The sequence below is a fragment of the Oncorhynchus nerka genome, linkage group LG15 (genome assembly GCF_034236695.1).
Source record: "Oncorhynchus nerka isolate Pitt River linkage group LG15, Oner_Uvic_2.0, whole genome shotgun sequence".
In the NCBI taxonomy this organism is placed as follows: domain Eukaryota; kingdom Metazoa; phylum Chordata; class Actinopteri; order Salmoniformes; family Salmonidae; genus Oncorhynchus; species Oncorhynchus nerka.
The window spans coordinates 47,996,512-48,020,302 of record NC_088410.1 but is presented as its reverse complement, the minus strand read 5'-3'; the positions used below and the strand labels follow the sequence as shown (position 1 = coordinate 48,020,302).

Here is a 23,791-nt window from a genome sequence, read left to right as displayed (position 1 = left end):
ACACCCACTAACACGAAGCGGCCAATCTCAAAAAAGTACTGTATGTTAAATGTGATATCATCGACGCTTTAGACCAGTAATCCTTAAATCACAGTATGTTTAATATATAGCTACTGTATTAGCCGTGCTATTTAGCAGATTCTGTTGTCCCAGACCAGTGAGCTTATTAATATTCTTCATCAAGAATATGGTCAAATTGTTATTATTGACAATGATAAAGGTGGGAATCGTGTTCCCTTGCCATATAATTGCTATATGTATGATCAATATAGCATTAAAAACAGTTTTCCAGATTGCATTTTGACAAAAAAAAATAAAAATGGATTTGAATATTGGGTCGTGACTGAGACAACCTGGTTCAATTTGGGTCCCCAAGGTAAAAACCAGTTGAGAACCACTGCTTTTAGACTGGAGTAACTCCATGATGCCGACGCCCAGAATGACAGAAACAAAACTTAACTCAACAGCAAATGAAATGATCCTCCAGCGATGGGAGGGATTATTGTCTCAAACATCCACAATGAGATACAACTGAAGAAAAAACTGGACTTTTAATTGAGTGGGTAATGTCTGTGGTGTACCGCCTGTTAAAAACTCCTCCTGAAGCTATTGTGGTAAGTTCATATTTTCAAAATGAGTTCATTTACAATGTGTAGCCTACACATGAACGTGTTGATATAATAAAACTGTGAATGGGAAGTGTCAGAGGCTCCTGCTACTTCCCCCTCCTAGCTCAAACCAGGAATTACTTGATGGTGCATTTTTTTGTAATGACAACAAATGGACTAATTGTTGCCTGGTGAAAAGTCAGCCAAGTAAGTAGATTAAACAGGCAAAGAAAATGTTTTGATCTTAAATTACATAACAGTAACTTCAGAAATTACTGTTAAAAAAGCACATTATTGGTATTTTGTTGGGACTTAGAGTGACATGTGATGGGAAAGTAATTTAACACAGTCTTTTTTTGGTAACAATTTACTTTGATTATATATCCAAAATACATTCATTATATATCTATAAGCATTTCATGAATGTGTTCTAACAGTTCCAAAACGCATGATTAAAGGTTAATGAGATATATCCATAGCATTGTGCCTTCATATAATGCTATGCAAGAGCTCTTTAGGTATCTTAATTAATAGATGCATCGTTACCATGAACGAGGAGAGTAAATCCACACCATCTAATAAGTAGATGATCCTGATGAAGGCTGTTGTAGCCGTAACACAGTGTTTTTTAAATGATTGCCATGTATAAGCCATAAAACAATAAAGGTTTTTGAAATGTTCCACTATATGAGAATGCCTTGACTACTTCTGGAAGGTTGTTTGCACAAAGGCATTGTTTACTATCCAGCATCAACTTCTTTTTGTTCAATAGTATTTCGTCACCTGATCAAAGAGCACCATATGGATTAACCATAAACCAAAGAACCGGTCCTCTCCTGTGGCTCTCTCTTGCTCTAGATATACAGTTTAAGTATTTTTGACTTTCAATCTTCAATAGTTCTTAAACAAAGCCATGAATATAAAAATTATATGTTCTGAATCAGGGGATGATGGGAAAAAAATTCACAGCTTTATTTATTTGTTGAACTTTCCCCCCAAAATATTCCATCTTTCAATCTTCAATAAACTCTTACACAAAGCGTGCCATGACTATGAATATTTAATATAATATGTATATCCAGATATTATTGAAGATGTGTTGATGGGTGGGGGGTATTTTGTTATGAACTGAGATGTATTGCACATATAGGTGGTTTATTTTCTATAAAACAATTTTACATCTACAATAGATCTCCAGAGCATCTTTTGTTTTACCTAATGTCTGGCAACATCAAATTTGACCATTTATGAATGGATGAGGATCTAGGTATCGCATTTGTTTAATTCTGAATGCTTATAAAAGGTCATATGTAGAAACTGAGTGTTGCATTTGTTATGTCCGTCTAAAATGACCAACCATGCTGTGTATCATGTTCCTAAAGAACTGGATTACTTCAGAGGATCAGATCGTTTCCATTGCTGAGTGGAGATCTCAGGAATTTTCCTCAGTCATGCCAAGAGCTGGGTCTCAATTGACACCTTATTCCTTATATAATGCACTGCGTTAGACCAGAGCCCATATGGCTCTAGTAGCAAGAAATGCACAATAAAGGTAACAGGGTTCATTTTGTGAGACAGCCAAGGTGTGAATGATGATCAAATGGCCGCTTGATGATACAGATCTGAAGCAAAATAAAAGGAAGCTCACATTGGGCTTGCAATGCAGGAAGCTATATGCCCCATATAGTTTATTCTATAGGAATCACCGGGGGATTAAACCTCTGACAAAACTATGATACAATATACAGTGGGGCAAAAAAGTATTTAGTCAGCTACCAATTGTGCAAGTTCTCCCACTTAAAAAGATGAGGGAGGCCTGTAATTTTCATCATAGGTACACTTCAACTATGACAGACAAAATGGGAAAGTTTTTTTAAATGAATTTATTTGCAAATTATGGTGGAAAATAAGTATTTGGTCAATAACAAAAGTTTATCTCAATACTGTTATATAACCTTTGTTGGCAATGACACGAAGTCAAACGTTTTCTGTAAGTGTTCACAAGGTTTTCACACACTGTTGCTGGGATTTTGGCCCATTCCTCCATGCAGATCTCCTCTAGAACAGTGATGTTTTGGGGCTGTTGCTGGGCAACACAGACTTTCAACTCCCTCCAAAGATTTTCTATGGGGTTGAGATCTGGAGACTGGCTAGGCCACTCCAGGACCTTGAAATGCTTCTTACGAAGCCACTCCTTCGTTGCCCGAGCGGTGTATTTGGGATCATTGTCATGCTGAAAGACCCAGCCACGTTTCATCTTCAATGCCCTTGCAGATGGAAGGAGGTTTTCACTCAAAATCTCACGATACATGGCCCCATTCATTCTTTCCTTTACACGGATCAGTCGTCCTGGTCCCTTTGCAGAAAAACAGCCCCCAAGCATGATGTTTCCACCCCCATGCTTCACAGTAGGTATGGTGTTCTTTGGGTGCAACTCAGGATTCTTTGTCCTCCAAACACGACGAGTTGAGTTTTTACCAAGAAGTTATATTTTGGTTTCATCTGACCATATGACATTCTCCCAATCTTCTTCTGGATCATACAAATGCTCTCTAGCAAACTTCAGACGGGCCTGGACATGTACTGGCTTAAGCAGGGGGACACGTCTGGCACTGCAGGATTTGAGTCCCTGGCGGCGTAGTGTGTTACTGATGGTAGACTTTGTTACTTTGGTCCCAGCTCTCTGCAGGCCATTCACTAGGTCCCCCCGTGTGGTTCTGGGAGTTTTGCTCACCGTTCTTGTGATCATTTTGACCCCACGGGGTGAGATCTTGCGTGGAGCCCCAGATCGAGGGAGATTATCAGTGGTCTTGTATGTCTTCTATTTCCAAATAATTGCTCCCACAGTTGATTTCTACAAACCAAGCTGCTTACCTATTGCAGATTCAGTGTTCCCAGCCTGGTGCAGGTCTACAATTTTGTTTCTGGTGTCCTTTGACAGCTCTTTGGTCTTGGCCATAGTGGAGTTTGGAGTGTGACTGTTTGAGGTTGTGGACAGGTGTCTTTTATACTGATAACAAGTTCAAACAGGTGCCATTAATACAGGTAACGAGTGGAGGACAGAGGAGCCTCTTAAAGAAGAAGTTACAGGTCTGTGAGAGCCAGAAATCTTGCTTGTTTGTAGGTGACCAAATACTTATTTTCCACAATAATTTGCAAATAAATTCATAAAAAATCCTACAATGTGATTTTCTGGATTTTCTTTTCTAATTTTGTCTGTCATAGTTGAAGTGTACCTATGATGAAATTTACAGGTCTCTCTCATCTTTTTAAGTGGGAGAACTTGCACAATTGGTGGCTAACTAAATACTTTTTTGCCCCACTGTATATACTGTATATATATACTTTAGTACCAGTCTGGACACACCTACTCCTACAAGGGTTTTCTTTATTTGTACTATTTTCTGCATTGTAGAGTAATAGTGAAGACATTAAAACTATGAAATATCACATATGGAATCATGTTGTAACCAAAAAAGTATTAAACAAATCAACATATATTTTAGATTTTAGATTCTTCAAAGTAGCCACCCTTTGCCTTGATGAAAGCTTTGCACACTCTTGGCATTCTCCCAACCAGCTTTACCTGGAATGTTTTTCCAACATTCTTGAAAGCAGTTCCCACATATGCTGAGCTCTTATTGGCTGCTTTTCCTTCACTATGTAGTCCAACACATCCCAAACCATCTCAAAATGGGTAGAGGTCGGGTGATTGTGGAGGCCAGGTCATCTAATGCAGCACCCCATCACTCTTCTTCTTGGTCAAATAGCCCTTACACAGCCTGGAGGTGTGTTGGGTCATTGTCCTGTTAAAAAAACAATTATAGTCCTACTAAGCGCATACCAGATGGGATGGCATATCGCTGCAGAATAATATGGTAGCCATGTTGGTGTCACGCCCTGACCATAGAGAGCTTTTTATTCTCTATGTTGGTTAGGTCGGGGTGTGACTAGGTTGGGTCATCTAGGTGACTATATTTCTATGTTGACCTGGTGTGGTTCCAAATTAGAGGCAGCTGTTTATCGTTGTCTCTGATTAGGGATCATATTTAGGCATCCATTTCCCCTTTGTGCTTTGTGGGATCTTGACTATGTATAGTTGTCTGTGAGTAGTATTGTAGCTTCATGTTTCGTTTTGTGATTTATTGTTTTCTTTGAGTTTCACTTCAAAATAAAGAGGATGGAACCATACCACGCTGCATCTTGGTCCACTCATTATAACGATCGTGACAGAAGATCCCACCACAAAGGGACCAAGCAGCGTGGCCAGGAGGCAACGAGGGAACAACAACGACGACACTGGGGTTCGCTGCCACGACGGAAGCCCGAGAGGCAGCCTCAAAACATTTTTTTTTTTTGGGGGATACGGGGTGGTTGGCGGAGCCAGGTTTTGAACCAGAACCAACTCCCCGTACACACCGTGGGGAGCATGTGACCGGTCTGGCACCATGTTTTGCGGTCATACGCACTGTGTCTCCAGTGCGCATTCACAGCCCGGTGCGTTCTGTGCCAACTCCTCTCACTTGTCGTGCTAAAGTGGGTATCTGTCCAGGATGGCTTGTGCCGGCTCAGCGCGCCTGGTCCCCAGTGCGCACTCCTCGGTCCAGGATATCCTGTGCCGGCTCTACGCGCTGTATCCCCAGTGCGCCTTCACAGCCCAGTGCGTCCTGCGCCAGCTTCCTGCACTTGCCGTGTGAAGGTGGTCATTTGTCCAGGACACATTGTGCCAGCTCTACGCTCCAGACCTCCAGTGCATCTCCACAGTCCAGTACGTCACCAGCCCGGTGCCACCTGTACCGGCCCCACGCATCAGGCCTCTAGTGCGCCTCCACAGTCCAGAGCTTCCGGCGACAGTTCCCAGTCCGGAGCTTCCGGCGACAGTTCCCAGTCCTGAGCTTCCGGCAACGTTTCACAGTCCGGAACCTCCGACGGTCCACGGTCCGGAGTCCCCGGCGACGATCCACGGTCCAGTGTCCAAGCAAGCAAGTCTCCCAAACAAGTCTCCCAAGCAAATCTCTTCTTCTCATTGGTGTCCTTTATTAGTGGTTTCTTTGCAGCAATTCGAACATGAAGGCCTGATTCACACAGTCTCCTCTGAACACAGTTGATGTTGAGATGTGTCTGTTACTTGAACTCTGTGAAGCATTTATTTGGGCTGCAATTTCTGACGCTGGTAACTCTAATGAACTTATCCTCTGCTCTGCTCTTATCCTATCCTCTACTCTGAGTCTTCCATTCCTATGGCAGTCCTCATGAGAGACAGTTTCATCATAGCGTTGATGGTTTTTGCGACTGCATTTGAAGAATCTTTCGAAGTTCTTGAAATTTTCCGGATTGACTGACCTTTGTGTTTTAAAGTAATGATGGACTGTCATTTCTCTTTGCTTATTTGAGCTGTTCTTGCCATAATATGGACTTCTCAACTGGCAGCGTCATTAAATCAAATCAAATTTTATTTGTCACATACACATGGTTAGCAGATGTTAATGCGAGTGTAGCGAAATGCTTGTGCTTCTAGTTCCGACAATGCAGTAATAACCAACAAGTAATCTAACTAACAATACCAAAACTACTGTCTTATACACAGTGTAAGGGGATAAAGAATATGTACATAAAGATATATGAATGAGTGATGGTACAGAGCAGCATAGGCAAGATACAGTAGATGGTATCGAGTACAGTATATACATATGAGATGAGTATGTAAACAAAGTGGCATAGTTAAAGTGGCTAGTGATACATGTATTACATAAGGATGCAGTAGATGATATAGAGTACAGTATATACGTATGCATATGAGATGAATAATGTAGGGTATGTAAACATTATATTAGGTAGCATTGTTTAAAGTGGCTAGTGATATATTTTACATAATTTCCCATCAATTCCCATTATTAAAGTGGCTGGAGTTGAGTCAGTGTCAGTGTGTTGGCAGCAGCCACTCAATGTTAGTGGTGGCTGTTTAACAGTCTGATGGCCTTGAGATAGAAGCTGTTTTTCAGTCTCTCGGTCCCAGCATTGATGCATCTGTACTGACCTCGCCTTCTGGATGATAGCGGGGTGAACAGGCAGTGGCTCGGGTGGTTGTTGTCCTTGATGATCTTTATGGCCTTCCTGTAACATCGGGTGGTGTAGGTGTCCTGGAGGGCAGGTAGTTTGCCCCCGGTGATGCGTTGTGCAGACCTCACTACTCTCTGGAGAGCCTTACGGTTGTGGGCGGAGCAGTTGCCGTACCAGGCGGTGATACAGCCCGCCAGGATGCTCTCGATTGTGCATCTGTAGAAGTTTGTGAGTGCTTTTGGTGACAAGCCAAATTTCTTCAGCCTCCTGAGGTTGAAGAGGCTGTCTGTGTGAGTGGACCAATTCAGTTTGTCTGTGATGTGTATGCCGAGGAACTTAAAACTTACTACCCTCTCCACTACTGTTCCATCGATGTGGATAGGGGGGTGTTCCCTCTGCTGTTTCCTGAAGTCCACAATCATCTCCTTAATTTTGTTGACGTTGAGTGTGAGGTTATTTTCCTGACACCACACTCCGAGGGCCCTCACCTCCTCCCTATAGGCCGTCTCCTCGTTGTTGGTAATCAAGCCTACCACTGTTGTGTCGTCCGCAAACTTGATGATTGAGTTGGAGGCGTGCGTGGCCACGCAGTCGTGGGTGAACAGGGAGTACAGGAGAGGGTTCAGAACGCACGCTTGTGGGGCCCCAGTGTTGAGGATCAGCGGGGTGGAGATGTTGTTGCCTACCCTCACCACCTGGGGGCGGCCCGTCAGGAAGTCCAGTACCCAGTTGCACAGGGCGGGGTCGAGACCCAGGGTCTCGAGCTTGATGACGAGCTTGGAGGGTACTATGGTGTTGAATGCCGAGCTGTAGTCGATGAACAGCATTCTCACATAGGTATTCCTCTTGTCCAGATGGGTTAGGGCAGTGTGCAGTGTGGTTGAGATTGCATCGTCTGTGGACCTATTTGGGCGGTAAGCAAATTGGAGTGGGTCTAGGGTGTCAGGTAGGGTGGAGGTGATATGGTCCTTGACTAGTCTCTCAAAGCACTTCATGATGACGGAGGTGAGTGCTACGGGGCGGTAGTCGTTTAGCTCAGTTAACTTAGCTTTCTTGGGAACAGGAACAATGCTGGCCCTCTTGAAGCATGTGGGAACAGCAGACTGGTATAGGGATTGATTGAACATGTCCGTAAACACACCGGCCAGCTGGTCTGCGCATGCTCTCAGGGCGCGGCTGGGGATGCCGTCTGGCCCTGCAGCCTTGCGAGGGTTAACACGTTTAAATGTTTTACTCACCTCAGCTGCAGTGAAGGAGAGTCCGCATGTTTTCGTTGCAGGCCGTGTCAGTGGCACTGTATTGTCCTCAAAGCGGGAAAAAAAGTTATTTAGTCTGCCTGGGAGCAAGACATCCTGGTCCGTGACTGGGCTGGTTTTCTTCTCGTAGTCCGTGATTGACTGTAGACCCTGCCACATACCTCTTGTGTCTGAGCCGTTGAATTGAGATTCTACTTTGTCTCTATACTGACGCTTAGCTTGTTTGATAGCCTTGCGGAGGGAATAGCTGCACTGTTTGTATTCGGTCATGTTACCAGTCACCTTGCCCTGATTATAAGCAGTGGTTCGCGCTTTCAGTTTCACGCGAATGCTGCCATCAATCCACGGTTTCTGGTTAGGGAATGTTTTTATCGTTGCTATGGGAACGACATCTTCAACGCACGTTCTAATGAACTCGCACACCGAATCAGCGTATTCGTCAATGTTGTTATCTGACGCAATACGAAACATATCCCAGTCCACGTGATGGAAGCAGTCTTGGAGTGTGGAATCAGCTTGGTCGGACCAGCGTTGGGCAGACCTCAGCGTGGGAGCTTCTTGTTTTAGTTTCTGTCTGTAGGCAGGGATCAACAAAATGGAGTCGTGGTCAGCTTTTCCGAAAGGAGGGCGGGGCAGGGCCTTATATGCGTCGCGGAAGTTAGAGTAACAATGATCCAAGGTTTTTCCGGCCCTGGTTGCGCAATCGATATGCTGATACAATTTAGGGAGTCTTGTTTTCAGATTAGCCTTGTTAAAATCCCCAGCTACAATGAATGCAGCCTCAGGATGTATGGATTCCAGTTTGCAAAGAGTCAAATAAAGTTTGTTCAGAGCCATCGATGTGTCTGCTTGGGGGGGAATATATACGGCTGTGATTATAATCGAAGAGAATTCTCTTGCTAGATAATGTGGTCGACATTTGATTGTGAGGAATTCTAAATCAGGTGAACAGAAGGATTTGAGTTCCTGTATGTTTCTTTGATCACACCACGTCTCGTTAGCCATAAGGCATACGCCCCCGCCCCTCTTCTTACCAGAAAGATGTTTGTTTCTGTAAAACACCAGTCTCAATGTCAACAGTGAAGAGGCGATTCCGAGATGATAGCCTTCTAGGCAGAGTTCCTCTTTCCAGTGTTTGGGATATAAAGAAGGATGTTATCTAACTAAACGACACTACATGTTATAGCTGGGACCCTTTGGATGACATATCAGAGGTAGATTTTCAAAAAGAAAGCAAATATTTAGTCGCTATTTGTGAAATTATGAAACATGTGTAAATCGGACAGTGCAGTTACATTAACAATAATTTAAGCTTTCAACCGATATAAGACACTTGTATGTACCTAAATGTTTAATAGCCATAATTTTAATGATTATTTATTTGAATTGCGCGCCCTCCAGTTTCACCCGAAGTTGTCCCGCTAGTGGGACGCCTAGCCCTAATTAACTGCAACTGCTTTTGGGATTGTCATGGCACACTTTGTGTAAAGGCTATTGAAGATTTAAAGTTGGAAGATCATTTTTTTTATTGAAATGTTAACAACAAAATAAGTCATGGATTTTTCTCTACCCTCCCCTGATTCAGAATATATAATTTCCATAGACATGATACACTTTGTATAAGAGCTATTGAAAATTAAAAGCCCCCCCAAAACAAAAAACTAAATTTAAACAACAAAAAAGCATTGCATTTTTCTCCAACCACCCCTGAGTCAGAATATACCATCTTCCCATAGTCATGACTTGCTTGGTTTGGTTCAATAGCTATTGACGAGAGAGAACCTAATAACCCCTGAATTTCCAATATAAAACTCATTTTTACCTCGGTCACCATTATGGCTGTTCTCAAAAGTGTGCTTCTGCCGTACCAGTGTTGGGGCTCTATTCAATCCATATCGCGGAAGTTCAGCTTTACACCATGATTGAAATTTGAAGGCAATGTTCCCATTTTAGCAGAGACTGCATTCACGGTAAACACTGCATATGTCGGCTCAATCTGACATTGCCTTTAGATTTCTATTGCGGAATCTGGAACTCTGACATTTTACAGATTGAGTAGAGCCCCTAGTGAATATGCCAGTATAGCCCACACCACATTTGAATAACGTGTAATTCATAAAAATGTGTAATGAATGCGTTATGGGATATGTAGTGCTTTTGGAAGGTATTCAGACCCCTTCCCTTTTCCACATTTTGTTACATTACAGCCTAATTCTAAAATGTATTCAATTATTTTTTTCCCTCATCAATCTACACACAATACCCCATAATTACAAAGTGAAAACAAGTTTTAGATGGGAGAACCTTCCAGAAGGACAACCATCTCTGCAGCACCCCACCTATCAGGCCTTTATGATAGAGTGGCCAGACGGAAGACACTCCACAGTGAAACGCACGAAAGCCTGCTTGGAGTTTGCCAAAAGGCACCTAAAGGACTCCCAGACCATGAGAAACAGGATTCTCTGGTCTGATGACATCAAGATTGAAAAAATCAATTTTAGAATAAGCCTGTAATGTAGCAAAATGTGGAAAAAGTCAAGGGGTCTGAAAACTTTCCGAATGCACTGTATAGTCAATGTAAATTGTTACCCTTTTTTCTTTAAGTCATGACATCAATGTGTTATGTTCTAAATCCTAAAACAATCTTGCTCCAGTCCAGTGTTGGCTATAATGGTGAATGTACATGTGCAGCACATATTTACATATTTTACATTTTTAACAATGGTATTTTCATCTCCTCTAGACTCAAGTCAAAGAAGGCTACATTTTATACATAAATTCTATGAAGATTCAACAATGCCAGGCAAAGGGACAAATAGGTCCAAACTGGCTGAGCTCTCAGTGGCATACAACTTTAAAGTTGTGTGTTCTGCATGCTCTGTCAAAGAGAACGAAATCACATACAGCCTTAAAGCAGTCGAACACCAATGCGGCAGAGAACTTCTATTGGCTAAAGGCAAAGGTACTAGCAAATGGAGGCCTGTTTCCTGCCGCCCTAAATTTACAAACCCCAGCCAGTATAATGTGTGTTGGTACTTTGTGGAGGGGTCCGGGTGTTCAAAGCACAGGAACCGCTGCACCTTCGCAAGGAGCCTTGAGGAGGCTGCCATGTGGAACTTTTTAAAGCACCAGAAGATAGATCACAGCACGTGAATTAGACTGATAACTCAGTCAAAGAGAATCGCTGTCCAACAGCAAAACCCAGCCGAAGAAATTCTCACTGAGTTCTCAGGGGAATTTCAAGAGCTCTGTCAAGACTGCTTTCTGTGGCACTCCAACAAAGATTACAGGTAAACGGTGGAACAACACTTGCTCAGCGGATACAGCCCATGTCTGGAGCCCAGTCTTGGTTCATCACCTGGCAGAAAATCAGGGGAAGGAAGTCTACAATCAGATCAGGCCTCTTCCTCCAGTCTTCCCTTTCCAGTACTGCAACTATTTCAAGCAAGGTATGCCCTGTTGGCACGGCCCCAGCCAGTCCCAATTATTGCACAGCAAGGTGTAATTGGCTGTATGGCGAACATTGTGCCTCCTTGGGGCACTCTCAGATGATTTCTGGGGACACAACCACGGAGTGGAAACATCGTCCCCCACCTCACAGCCACAAAGCAGAGTTTTGGTTTTGCGACAGGTAAACATGTTTTTGTAAACAAGGAGAGACACCTATGTCTGCGAACACTGCAAAGCCTAAAAGTGTCATCTGTATGAGAGATGCATATGTAAACAGCCCTTACTGTCTATAAGTGATCAATAAGACATTTTCTTTAAAAAACAAACATGGGGTATACATTTCATTTGTTTAATAACCAAAAGCAGCAAGACATTTTTACAGATTGTGCCTCTAGCGTCTCATTATAGTTTGCACTGCCATTTCGTCTCAGGCCTGACACCTGTGAATATGGCACCAACTGCGTGAAAGCTCACTCTGTGGAGGAGCTTGAAGAGTGGCTAATGCGAGCCGAAGAGGACAAGGTGATGAGGCGCAACATAAAGGCTCAAGGCCTCATGTCCTACAGGGAACAACTCTTAGAGGAGTACAGACAGAGCAGCAATGAAGTGCAAATTGTAAGTCATCATAGTTCAGATGAGCAGCACATTCAATCAAGAGATTAAATCAAACCTGCATTTGAGTAAACCAAGTGAGGTTATTAATGAATGCTTATTGTGTGAAAAAGAACAAAGCAGTAGTGTCATTAAAAAATAACATTTTGCAGGAACTACTGCACATAATGATTTTAGCAGTGCAGGTTTCTGCACTCTGAATAGTTACTATTAAACAGAGAATTGACCAAATAGCCAATACTTTACTTAAAGCCAACTGGTATAATGCATTTTATATGATTGTAATACATCGTAAGACATTGTCCTCCTGTGCAATGATTGCTTAGATATTCTACTTGCTACTACTGTACATACAGTATTATCCAACTTGGTTTACTGTAACATTTTAATTGTCCCCAAGCAACAAACTAACTATGACTTCATTTGACAGATTTCAGAACAAGTTGATGACGTGAGAGTCACTTTTGATGGGGATTTGTGTGTGGAGTGTGTGGAGACTGATGCCGAATTCAAATGGAACTTCCAGATCAAAACAGAGGTAACAGCTAGCTAGTGTACTAAGTAGTGTACTCTATATGGCTAAATAACACATTGGTTTACTTTCCCTGTAAGCAGTGTCATAACACTCCTGTGACTGATCTGAAGGATCAGGTTACAGTGGGTCCGCTCTACAGCGTGCTCTCTCTAGTAGATGGGGGAGAGCGGGAAGTCTGCTGTTATGACGGTCATAAAATATGGTGCCTCTATGCTCTGTAGTGTTCGGGATTGGAATGTAAATTGTGGAACACAGAGAGACAATTGGACAATCAAAAGTTTGAATAATTAAACAATATTTCTATTTTTGAGAATGTGGGAATGGTCCATGGGTATTTAAAGAACAATCCTGTCAAAGTTGTTTAATTTGGGGCGGCAGGTAACCTAGTGGTTAGAGCGTTGGGCCAGTAACCAAAAGGTTGCTAGGATTGAATCCCCAAGCTGACAAGGTTAACATCTGTCATTCTGCCCCTGAACAAGGCAGTTAAACCCATTGTTCCCAGGCTGTCATTGTAAATAAGAATTTGTTCTTAACAGACTTGCATAATTAAATACAAAATGTGGTGACCTTATGAAAGACAGGAGACCCACATTACTGTATCTCTGGTTGTGTACACCTTCAAATTATGGGGTTTAGATCTGATAGTTGTGTAAAATATATGATTAAATATTTAATTATTCGTGAAAAGATGAAATGTGATGTTAGCCTTCTAAATAAGATTATGGATTTTCATATAATGTTTAACTAGTCAGTGGCCACTCCCCCGTGAGCCCAGACATCACATTAGGCTTCATAGAACCGCCTCTTCTTCCACAGAGTATAATACCCACTTCCTACAAAATGTACATTAAGTCAGAGAACGTCGAGACAGAGTCCCCAAGTTGGAATGGCTACAATTCTATAGGCCATCAGACCAGAAAATATGGAGCTGACGCTACATGTTAAAATGGTTAAGAACTTCAACTCTATAGGCCCAGGAGACAAGACCGTCAATCACTACAGAATAAGAGCAAATCCTAGACGTAGAATTACTAGTCTGCAGTTGGAAATGATGTAAATCTAGTACGAGAATACCTACAACTGCTGAAGCATCTATCCTATGCAATGACCATCTGTACGCCTGACGTATCCATTACAACATACACTATACAGAGCCACTGAGAATGTGACAACTACGAAAGACATTGACTTCTGGGGAAGTTAACCAGAGACTCTCGGATGAACTGACTCTCCCAAGAGATGGACCGGCGATTTCAACAGAGAAGACAACAACGACATACGGGCGTAAACATATACATTGCAATTATTTTCGAATGAGCGGCCGTTCAGGTGTGCAGGATTAGCATTTCAATTGATATAATTAGCAACTGTGTGTAATGAATCCATTTAGTCTTTCCCACTTTTTATCTGTCCTCACCCCTTTCCATTGTTTACCAAGTCATCATACTGGTTTAGCCCACTAGGGACTTATCAATGCATTGTGTTAGTAACCAATAACTATATTGTTTATGTATTTCTGTGATTTTGTTTAGTTATTTAGTAAATAAATAATTAAGATCATTTGTATAGCGCTGGATCTTCTCCAGCTCCTGGTTGGCCCGCTCCTGGTTGGCCCGCTCCGTTTGCCCATTCAACTGTGGATAGAATCCGAGGAGAGACTCACCGACGCCCCCAACAGGGAGCAGAAGGCTTTCCAATAACTTGCAATGAACTGAGGTCCAAGATTCGAGACAATATCCTGGGGAGGTTTGTGTGGTCAAAAGATATGGGTAATCATGAGGTCTCCATCGCTGAAGACAACTTGGGTAAGGCAATGAAATGGGCTGCCTTGGAGAACCGATCAACGACCACCAGGATAGTGGCAAGCCCTTGGGATGGAGGTAACCCTGTGATAGAATCTGTGGACGGGTGGGACCAGGGCCGGCAGAGGTTGGAGCAACCCAGGAGGTCGCTGGAGTGAGGACTTGCTTTGAGCACAGGTGGAACAGGCCGCAACAAAGGATCTCACATCCTCAATCATGTTGTGCCACCAGAATTTCCACCTCAGGAACTCCAGTGTCCGATTAACCCCTGGATGCCCAGTTAATTTAAAGGAGTGTCCACATTGTAGTACTCAGGAATGAGCTGAACGCGGAACGTAAAGTCTGTTTGTGGGTCCCCTGCTGGGGTCAGGTTCTCAGGTCTGGGCTTGTCGAACTGTGTTCTCAATACTCCATATCACAGGAGCCACAATGCTGGAGCTGGGGATGATGGGCTCGGAGTCCCTCTCCTTGTTAAAGACATCATGTTGGCGGGACAGGGCATCTGATTTCTGATTCTTGGATCCAGGGTGATAGGCTAGTGTGAAAATGAACCTGTTAAAAACAGAGCCCACCTAGCCTGGCGAGCTTTCAAACTCTTGGCTTCTTGAATGGAGACCAAGTTCTTATGGTCCATCCAGATCACGAAAGGATGTGGTACCCCCTCCAACAAGTGTCTCCACCCATCAAGTGCCCACTTAACTGCCAAGAGCTCCCGGTTGCCTACATTGTATTTGCGTTCGTCTGGCGAGAACTACTTGGACAGAAAGGCGCATGGGTGCAGTTTCTTGTCCTCCTCGTTCTGCTGTGAAAGGACTGCCCCTGCTCTGGTGTCCAAGCCGTCCACCTCTACCATAAAGGGACAACTAGGATCAGGATGAACAAGGATGGGTCCAGAGGTGAAATGTCCCTTGAAATCCATGAATGCCCTGTCAGCCTCGGGAGTCCAGCAAAAACGGGTCTGGGACTTGCGGGTTAGAACCCTGAGAGGCGCTACCACTGCACCAAAGTTGCGTATAAAACGCCTATAAAAATTGGCAAACCTGAGGAACCACTGGATCTGCTTGAGTGAGGTGGGGCGGGGCGGGGCGGGGCCGGTCGGAAACCGCCTCAACCTTTATGGGTCCATTTGGATGCCTGTGGTAGAGATAATGTTACCCAGGAAGGAAACTTTGGATACGTGGAACTCACACTTCTCTATCTTGACATATAGTTGGCTCTGCAGGAGGTGTCTCAGGAGTTGCCAGATGTGCAGAATGTGTTCCGGAATGGTTTTGGAGAAGATCAGCATGTCATGGAGGTAAATGAAGACAAACCGATTCAACATATCAGTGTCATCTGGGGAATTAGAGGAGAGAATGAAACTTGCCTCCAGCGACTCCCGGATGGAATAGTCCAGGCCTGCTGCTTCAGGGGCCGAGAGGGAGTACAGACGGCTCCGGGGAGGTGTGGAGCCGGGTTGGAGTTCTATGGCACAGTCATATGGACGATGGGGTGGCGGCTTGCCTCGCCGAGGTCAAAGTATTCGGGAGGGAGAGCGGAAAAGTCTTGGTCTTCAGTGGGTGCAGGAGGACACGGCAAGGCTCTGGGTGGGGGTCTTAGACATTAAGTCTGGCAGTCTTTACCCCAGTCTAGTAGGTGTCCCATAGACCAGGAGAATAGTAGGTTATGTAGCACTAGTCAGGGGTACACTAGGATAAGGGGGTTCTCGGGAGCAGCGATCAAAAATAAAACTAAGTCTCTGAGTGGTTCACCTCAACCTGCGAAAGGGCTTGGTCTGATATTCCAATGACCGGAGCCAATTCTACCTGACCAGAGCCACCTGACCGGAGCCAATCTGCAGAGGGATGGGACACTTCACGCAGGGGATTTGTAACTCTCTGGCGAAGTCCTGATCAATTAAATTATATGCGGCCCCGTAGTCCACGAAGGCTTGAATCTGGTGCTGACAGTTGTCCTAGTGGAGGGTTACGGGTAATGACAGACAGTGACTGGGTAGCAGGGAGGTAACTGCACAGCTCGTCAGGGTCTCCCCTCATCCTGGCAAGCCCTGGCATTTCCTTCAGTTCTGGGCATGTAGCACGGAGATGGCCGAGACCTCCGCAGTCCCATCTTTATGGGCTCCTCAATGCTGAGTTCGGGGGGCTTGGGGTGCTCAGGAAACCAGGATACTGGAGTGGTGTCAACATCAAAAAATGTTCTCGGCGGCGGTTGTCCATCCTAATTGCCAGTGTTATCAGGGACTCGAGGTCCTCACACAGTTCCCGAGAGGCCAGTTCATCCTTGATGGAGTTAGACAAATCCTGGTGGAAAGTGGTTTTGTCTCATTCGGATTCGCATTTATCGTCAAGTGATTGAGCATTACACCTAGGCCTGTACTCTGGAGCGGGATCGATTTGGAGGTCGAGGGACCGACATGGTCTGGAGCGGTGTGTCACATCATCATCGGACTGAGCTTGATGTCATTGCAAGAAATGTCAACGCTGTGCGTTACAGGGAAGACATCCTCTTCCCTCATGTGGTACCCTCCATGTGGTACCCTCATCCTGACATGACCCTCCAGCATGACAATGCCACCAGCCATACTGCTCGTTCTGTGCGTGATTTCCTGCAAGACAGGAATGTCAGTGTTCTGCCATGGCCAGCAAAGAGCCAAGATCTCAATCCCATTGAGCACGTCTGGGACCTGTTGGATCGGAGGGTGAGGGCTAGGACTATTCCCCCCAGAAATGTCCGGGAACTTGCATCTCACAGCAGGAACTGGCAAATCTGGTGCACTGCAGTACTTAATGCAGCTGGTGGCCACACCAGATACTGACTGTTACTTTTGAACCCCCCCCCTTTGTTCAGGGACACATTATTAAATTCTGTTAGTCACATGTCTGTGGAACTTGTTCAGTTTATGCCTCAGTTGTTGAATCTTGTTATGCTCATACAAATAATTACACGTTTAGTTTTCTGAAAATAAAATCAGTTGACAGTGAGAGGACGTTTCAAATAGGCCTTACCTTCTGGTAGATGGAAAGCCTATGCCTACCTGGAAGAATGATATCATGATTATTTTCATCACTCCAGTGGCCATTTGTTTAGCAAATTCCGTCTCAAGTCCAACAAACACCGCTAGCCAAACAACTGTGCTAGGTGCCTGTGCACATCAATTAAAGGGTAACTACCCTTAAAAAAAATCCAAATTTCTTAGATTTTTCCTAGACCTCAAAAGGGGTCTCCTGATGTGGTTTAAGCATTCTTATGGACTTAGAACATCCAATGTTGTTGTTTTTCTATTACACAAGTGTGACTTTAGGAGCATATTGGAAAATTGGAAAAATCTGAAACCTGTGCATATCTGAGTTGACAGACTCATTTATCTGTTTCAATAGTAGGCCTATTATTGGCCTACTTTCACAGTATAGCTTTACCTGACTGTGAAAGACCAATATAGGATTTATAATTTTAGGTCATTAAGAGTGTATGTCCCGGTTTCTCACAGATTTGTTTTTCACACAGGGAGCCTTTCCTTCAGTGGGACAGGCCGTTTGGTAAATTTTGGGCAAAATTAGAGTATTCCTACTTCTCCAGGCACTTGTTTGAGCGAGAAAGACACAGAGGAGAAACAATCAGTAAAAAAGCACATCCCCTTCAAAATAGCCTTTTGAGTTAGGTGTCAGCCAGAGTAGTGATTGGTTACACTGCCTACTATACCAATTTCTCTGTATAATATAAGCCATAACTTTCAGAGATCCCGCTCTGGAACTTTGGCACGTACAGTATTATATGTTTAAAGGTACAATATGTAAGAATTTTTCATTCAACTAATCGGTCCTTGTCACGGATGGACTAATGCAGCATACGACTACACCGGGTTCCACTCCTATTAGATAAAAACAAGAAGAAGCTAAAAAACATTGCCTGTTCCAACGAATCCTGGTTCCTGTTGCGTCAAACAGAGTCATGATTTGTCGTAAGCAGCAAGAGTCCAGGGCCCCATCCTGCCTGGTGCCAATGGTACAGACGGGTGGCGTAATGATGTGGGGAATGTTTTCCTTGGCACATGTTAGATCCCTTGATACCAATTGAGCAATGTTTCCATGCCCCCAAGAATTCAAGATGTTCTGCACAATCCTTCAAAACTTGAGACGTCTGTGGCATTGTGTTGTGTGCCACAACTACACATTTTAGAGTGGCCTTTATTTGTCCCTGGGGGCGGCCCGTCAGGAAGTCCAGCATCCAGTTGCAGAGGGAAGTGTATAGTCACAGGGTCTATGTGATGAGCTTTGTGGGTACTATGGTGTTGAACACTGAACTGTAGTCAATGAACAGCATTCTCACATAGGTATTCCTTTTGTCCAGGTGGGAAATGGCAGTGAGGACACAGATACAGCTCAAGATCAAATTCTATTGTAGAAATACGTTTGTCACTGCTATCAATTCTGCTTCACGAGAGTCCTAACATTCACCTCTGTGACCATCTGATGGCAGAGTCAGGATTTGGTGTAAGCAGCACGAGTCCATGGCCCCATCCTCCCTGGTGTCAATGGCACAGGCTGGTAATGCTGGTCTAATGGCGGGGGAATGTTTCCTGGTCCCTTTATTTTACTAGGCAAGTCAGTTAAGAACAAATTCTTATCTTCAATGACAGCCTATGAACAGTGGGTTAACTGCCTTGTTCAGGGGCAGAACGACAGATTTTTACCTTGTCAGCTCGGGGATTCAATCTTGCAACCTTTCGTTTACTAGCCCAACGCTCTAACCACTAACAATAATGAGGTCATGCCTCTAATAATAATAATAATGAGGTCCCACTGGGCACAAATGTCAATGAAATCTCGGATTTCATTGACATTACATGGAAACAACGTTGATTCAACCAGTATGTGCCCAGTGGGGTGGCTCCAGCTAAGTGTACATTTTACTGTTCGTGATGTCTCCACTTTCATTGTTTATTTAATGTCATTGCTCACCTGTGCATTTTGCCTGTGTCTTCACAGAGACTACTTGCACATGTAGCATTACTGAAACAGGAACCTGGAGCCTCTTTCTCCCTGGATGAAAACAGTCCTGGAACACTGGCATCGGGGGAACAGGGTCATCATCCCATGCATGGACAAGACAGAAGTACAGGAAGAGCTTCTGAAGGAGTACAAGCCCCCTCAGATTAGCTTTCAGTATAAACCACTTGATGACAGCAACACGGCCATGAATCACCAGAACTACAAGAAGAAAATGCACAGCTTCCTGTACACAGAGGAGCAGGCAGAAGATCAGATAGTTTCAAGGTAATAACATCATTATTTCCATGGCTTTGTTTTTTAACTAATCATCTCCAACACTATTATAAATACATGTCAAATAAACTACCTGTAAAGTCCAGTTCACATCTAACAGCAGAGACAAGATGGTTTTAATGCAGTTTTCAAACAACGTTTGCTTGATCTGAAGCTCTAGTTAGTAAGCGTAAGGTGCTCAAATTTCTCTCAACCAGAGTTTCCATTAGGAACATGTGTGGTGCTGGACATTTGACCGACAACATTTTAATTTAAATTTACCAGACCCATGCATTGGGTGCGTAACCTGATTAGGGTGTCCACCCACGGTGCTCAGAATGACAGCAATCACATTTAGAATATGTTCATTTATATTAACCGAACATGCAAGTCGAGGATAGACCGATGTGCGGCTCTTCTTACCGAATTCTGATGTGCACTTTGAACATGTTAGAATGGCTGTCCACGTTTACTTTTTTCTCAGCCAACAAGATGAGTAACGCACAGCCAAATCACTAGCCTGTGTCAATTTACTATAGTAGAAAAGTTTAGGCTACCTATTCTATTGGTCAGCTTGTCAAGAAAGAAATGGCCTATTCCAAACAGACTTGGACTGTCCCACAAATTCATACAACTAGTAGGCCTAGGCTACATAAAACAACAACTTTAAAAACAATGAGTGATGCAACAGATCAGAAGATTTAGCTTAAAAGGTTGATAAACGGTTATTTCTTCACATTCTAAGCGCAGCAATGCACACAAGGCAATAGGCTAGGTGCGAATGTTTGCACCATAATGCAATTATGGGGGAAATAGTTGTCAGAAGGGCTCTGCACACAATCTGTTCGAACTGTTGAGAGACTAAGTCTAATTGGCTACTTTGATGTAAGGTGAGACATGCCTCATAATATGTACATTGAACAAAAATATAAACAAAATGCAGCAGTTTCAAAGATTTTACTGAGTTACAGTTCATGTAAGGAAATCAGTCGATTGAAATAAATAAATTAAGCCCCAAGCTATGGATTTCATATGACTGGGAATACAGATGTGCATCTGTAGCTCACAGATACCTTTCAACAACAAAAGTTGTGGTGTGGATCAGAAAACCATTCCGTATCTGGTGTGACCGACCACCATTTATTTAACCAGATAAGTTAACTGAGAACACATTGTAATTTACAGCAACGACCTGGGGAATAGCTACAGGGGGATGAATGAGCCAATTGTAAGCTGGGGATGATTAGGTGACCGTATGAGGGCATGATTGAGAATTTAGCCAGGACACCAGGGTGTTAACACCCCTACGATAAGTGCCATGGGATCTTCAGTGACCACAGATAGTCAGTACACCCATTTAACGTCCCAGCCGAAAGACAGCACCCTACACAGAGCAATGTCCCCAGTCATTTCCCTGGGGTATTGGGATATTCTTTTTTGGGAACAGAGGAAAGGGTGCCTCCTAATGGCCATCCAACACCACTTCCAACAGCATCGGAGTATGCAGGCCATAATATAACTGGGACATTTTCAGGAACTGTGTACAGATCCTTGCAACAGGGGTTCCTGCATTATCATGCTGGAACATGATGTGATAGCGGCAGATGAATGGCATGACAATGGGCCTCAGGATCTCAAATTACCATCGATAAAATGCAATTGTGTTCATTGTCCGTAGTTTATGCCTGACATTACCATACCAATACCCCAACCGCCACCATTCGGCACTCTGTTTACAATGTTGACATCAGCAAACCAATCTGCCCGGTACAGTTAAAACCGGGATTCATCCATGGAGAGCACACTTCTGCAACATGCCAGTGGCCATCAAAGATGAGCATTTACCCACTGAAGTTGGTTACGACACTGAACAGCAGTCAGATCAAGACCCTGGTGAGGACAACCAGCACGCAGATGAGCTTCCCGAGATGGTTTCTGATAGTTTTCTGGCAGCCGCTCTGGTGGACATTCCTGCAGTCAGCATACCAATTGTATGCTCCCTTAAAACTTGAGAAATCTGTTGCATTGTATTGTTTAACAAAACTGCACATTTTAGAGTATTGTCCACGGCACAAGGTGCACCTGTGTAATGATCATGCTGTTTAATCAGCTTCTTGATATGCCACACCCGTCAGGTGGATGGATTATCTTGGCAAAAGAGACATGCTCACTAACAGGAGCATAAACAAATTTGTGCACAATATTTGAGAGAAATAAGCTATTTGTGCATATGGAACATTTCTAGGATCTTTCATTTCAGCTCATGAAACATGGGATCAGCTCTTTACATGTTGCGTTTATATTTTTGTTCAATATATTACAGCATTCAGGTTCCAAACAATAAAGTAGGATATATGTTTTCAAAATGAGTACTGCCTCCAGCTCATTGCAATGTAGTATGTGACGTGCTGATGAAGCATGCCTTCCATTGCTGTTTGATGCTGCGTTCAGAGGAACTCTGGAGCTCTGTCAGAGCGACCATCAGACTCTTGGCCACCTCACTGACCAAGGCCCTTCTCCCCTGATTGCTCAGTTTGGCCAGGCAGCCAGCTCTAGGAAGAGTCTTGATGGTTCCAATCTTCTTCCATTTAAGAATGATGGATGGCATTGTGTTCTTGGGGACCTTCAATGCTGCAGAACGTTTTTGGTACCCTTCCCCAGATCTGTGACTCAACACAATCCTGTCTCGGAGCTCTTCTTCAATTCCTTCGATTTTTCAAAATAGCCACCCTTTGCCTTGATGAAAGCTTTGCACACTCTTGGCATTCTCTCAACCAGCTTCACGTGAAATGCTTTTCCAACAGTCTTGAAGGAATTCCCACATATGCTGACCACTTCTTGGCTGCTTGTCCTTCCCTCTTCGGTCCAACTCATCCCAAACCATCTCAATTGAGTTGAGGTTGAGTGATTGTGGAGGCCAGATCATCTGATGCAGCACTCTATCACTTTTCTTCTTGGTCAAATATCCCTTAAATAGCCTGGAGGTGTGTTGGGTCATTGTCCTGATGAAAAACAAATGATAGTCCCACTTAGCGTAAACCAGATGAGATGGCGTATCACTGCAGAACGCTGTGGTAGCCATGCTGGTTAAGTGTGCCTTGAATTCTAAGTAAGTCACAGAGTGTCACCAGCAAAGAACCCCCACAACATCACACCTCCTCCTCCATGCTTCACGGGGGAACCACACATGCAGAGATCATCCGTTCACCTACTCTGCGTCTCACAAAGACACGGCGGTTGGAACCAAAAATCATACATTTTGGACTCATCAGACCAAAGGACAGATTTCCACCGGTCTAATGTCCATTGCTCATGTTTCTTGGCCCAAGCAAGTCTCTTCTTCTAATTGGTGTCCTTTAGTAGTGGTTTCTTTGCAGAAATTCGACCATGAAGGCTTGATTCACACAGTGTTCTCTGAACAGTTGATGTTGAGATGTGTCTGTTACTTGAACTCTGTGAACAATTTATTTAGGCTGTCATTTCTGAGGCTGGTAAGTAACTCTAATGAACTTATACTCTGCAGCAGAGGTAAGTCTGGGTCTTCCTTTCCTGTGGTGGTCCTAATGAAAGCCAGTTTCATCATAGAGCTTGATGGTTTTTGCAACTGCAATTCATGTCTTAAAGTAATGATGGACTGCAATTTCTCTTTGCTTATTTGAGCTGTTCTTGCCATAATATGGACTTGGTCTTTTACCACAAATTAACTTTAGCAAGAAACAATTCCACAAATGAACTTTCAGCAAGGCACACCTGTTCATTGAAATGCATTCCGGGTAACTACCACTTGAAGCTGGTTGAGATAATGCCAAGTGTGCACAAAGTTGTCATCAAGGCAAAAGATGGCTACTTTGAAGAATCTCAAATAGAAAATACATTTTGATTTGTTTAACACTTCTTTGCGTACTACATGATTCTGTGTTATTTCATAGTTTTGATGTCTTCACTATGATTCTACAATGAAGAAAATGGAAAAATAAAGAAAAACCCTGGAATGAGTAGGTGGGTCCAAACTTTTGACTTGTTCTGTAGATATGTGTGTGCGTTTCCAAATCATGTTCACTCAATTGAAATGACCACAGGTGGACTCCAACGAAGTTGTAGAAACATCTCAAGGATGATCAATGGAAACAGGATGCACCTGAGCTCAATTTCGAGTCTCATAGCGAAGGGTCTGAATACTTATGTAAATAAGGTATTTCTGTTTTTT

The 23,791-nt window shown here is 43.6% G+C and overlaps 1 protein-coding gene across 1 annotated transcript; it reads left to right on the top strand.

Moving 5' to 3' along the window:
• Positions 1 to 10,685: 10,685 nt before the first annotated feature.
• Positions 10,686 to 19,590, top strand: LOC115142828 (3'-5' exoribonuclease HELZ2-like). The gene is made up of 4 exons (XM_029682594.2): positions 10,686 to 11,555; positions 11,806 to 11,989; positions 12,417 to 12,524; positions 19,309 to 19,590. Exons 1-4 carry the CDS (start codon positions 11,254 to 11,256, stop codon positions 19,477 to 19,479), a joined length of 765 nt encoding a protein of 254 aa, XP_029538454.1. The 5' UTR covers positions 10,686 to 11,253; the 3' UTR covers positions 19,480 to 19,590.
• The last annotated feature ends 4,201 nt before the right edge of the window (positions 19,591 to 23,791 follow it).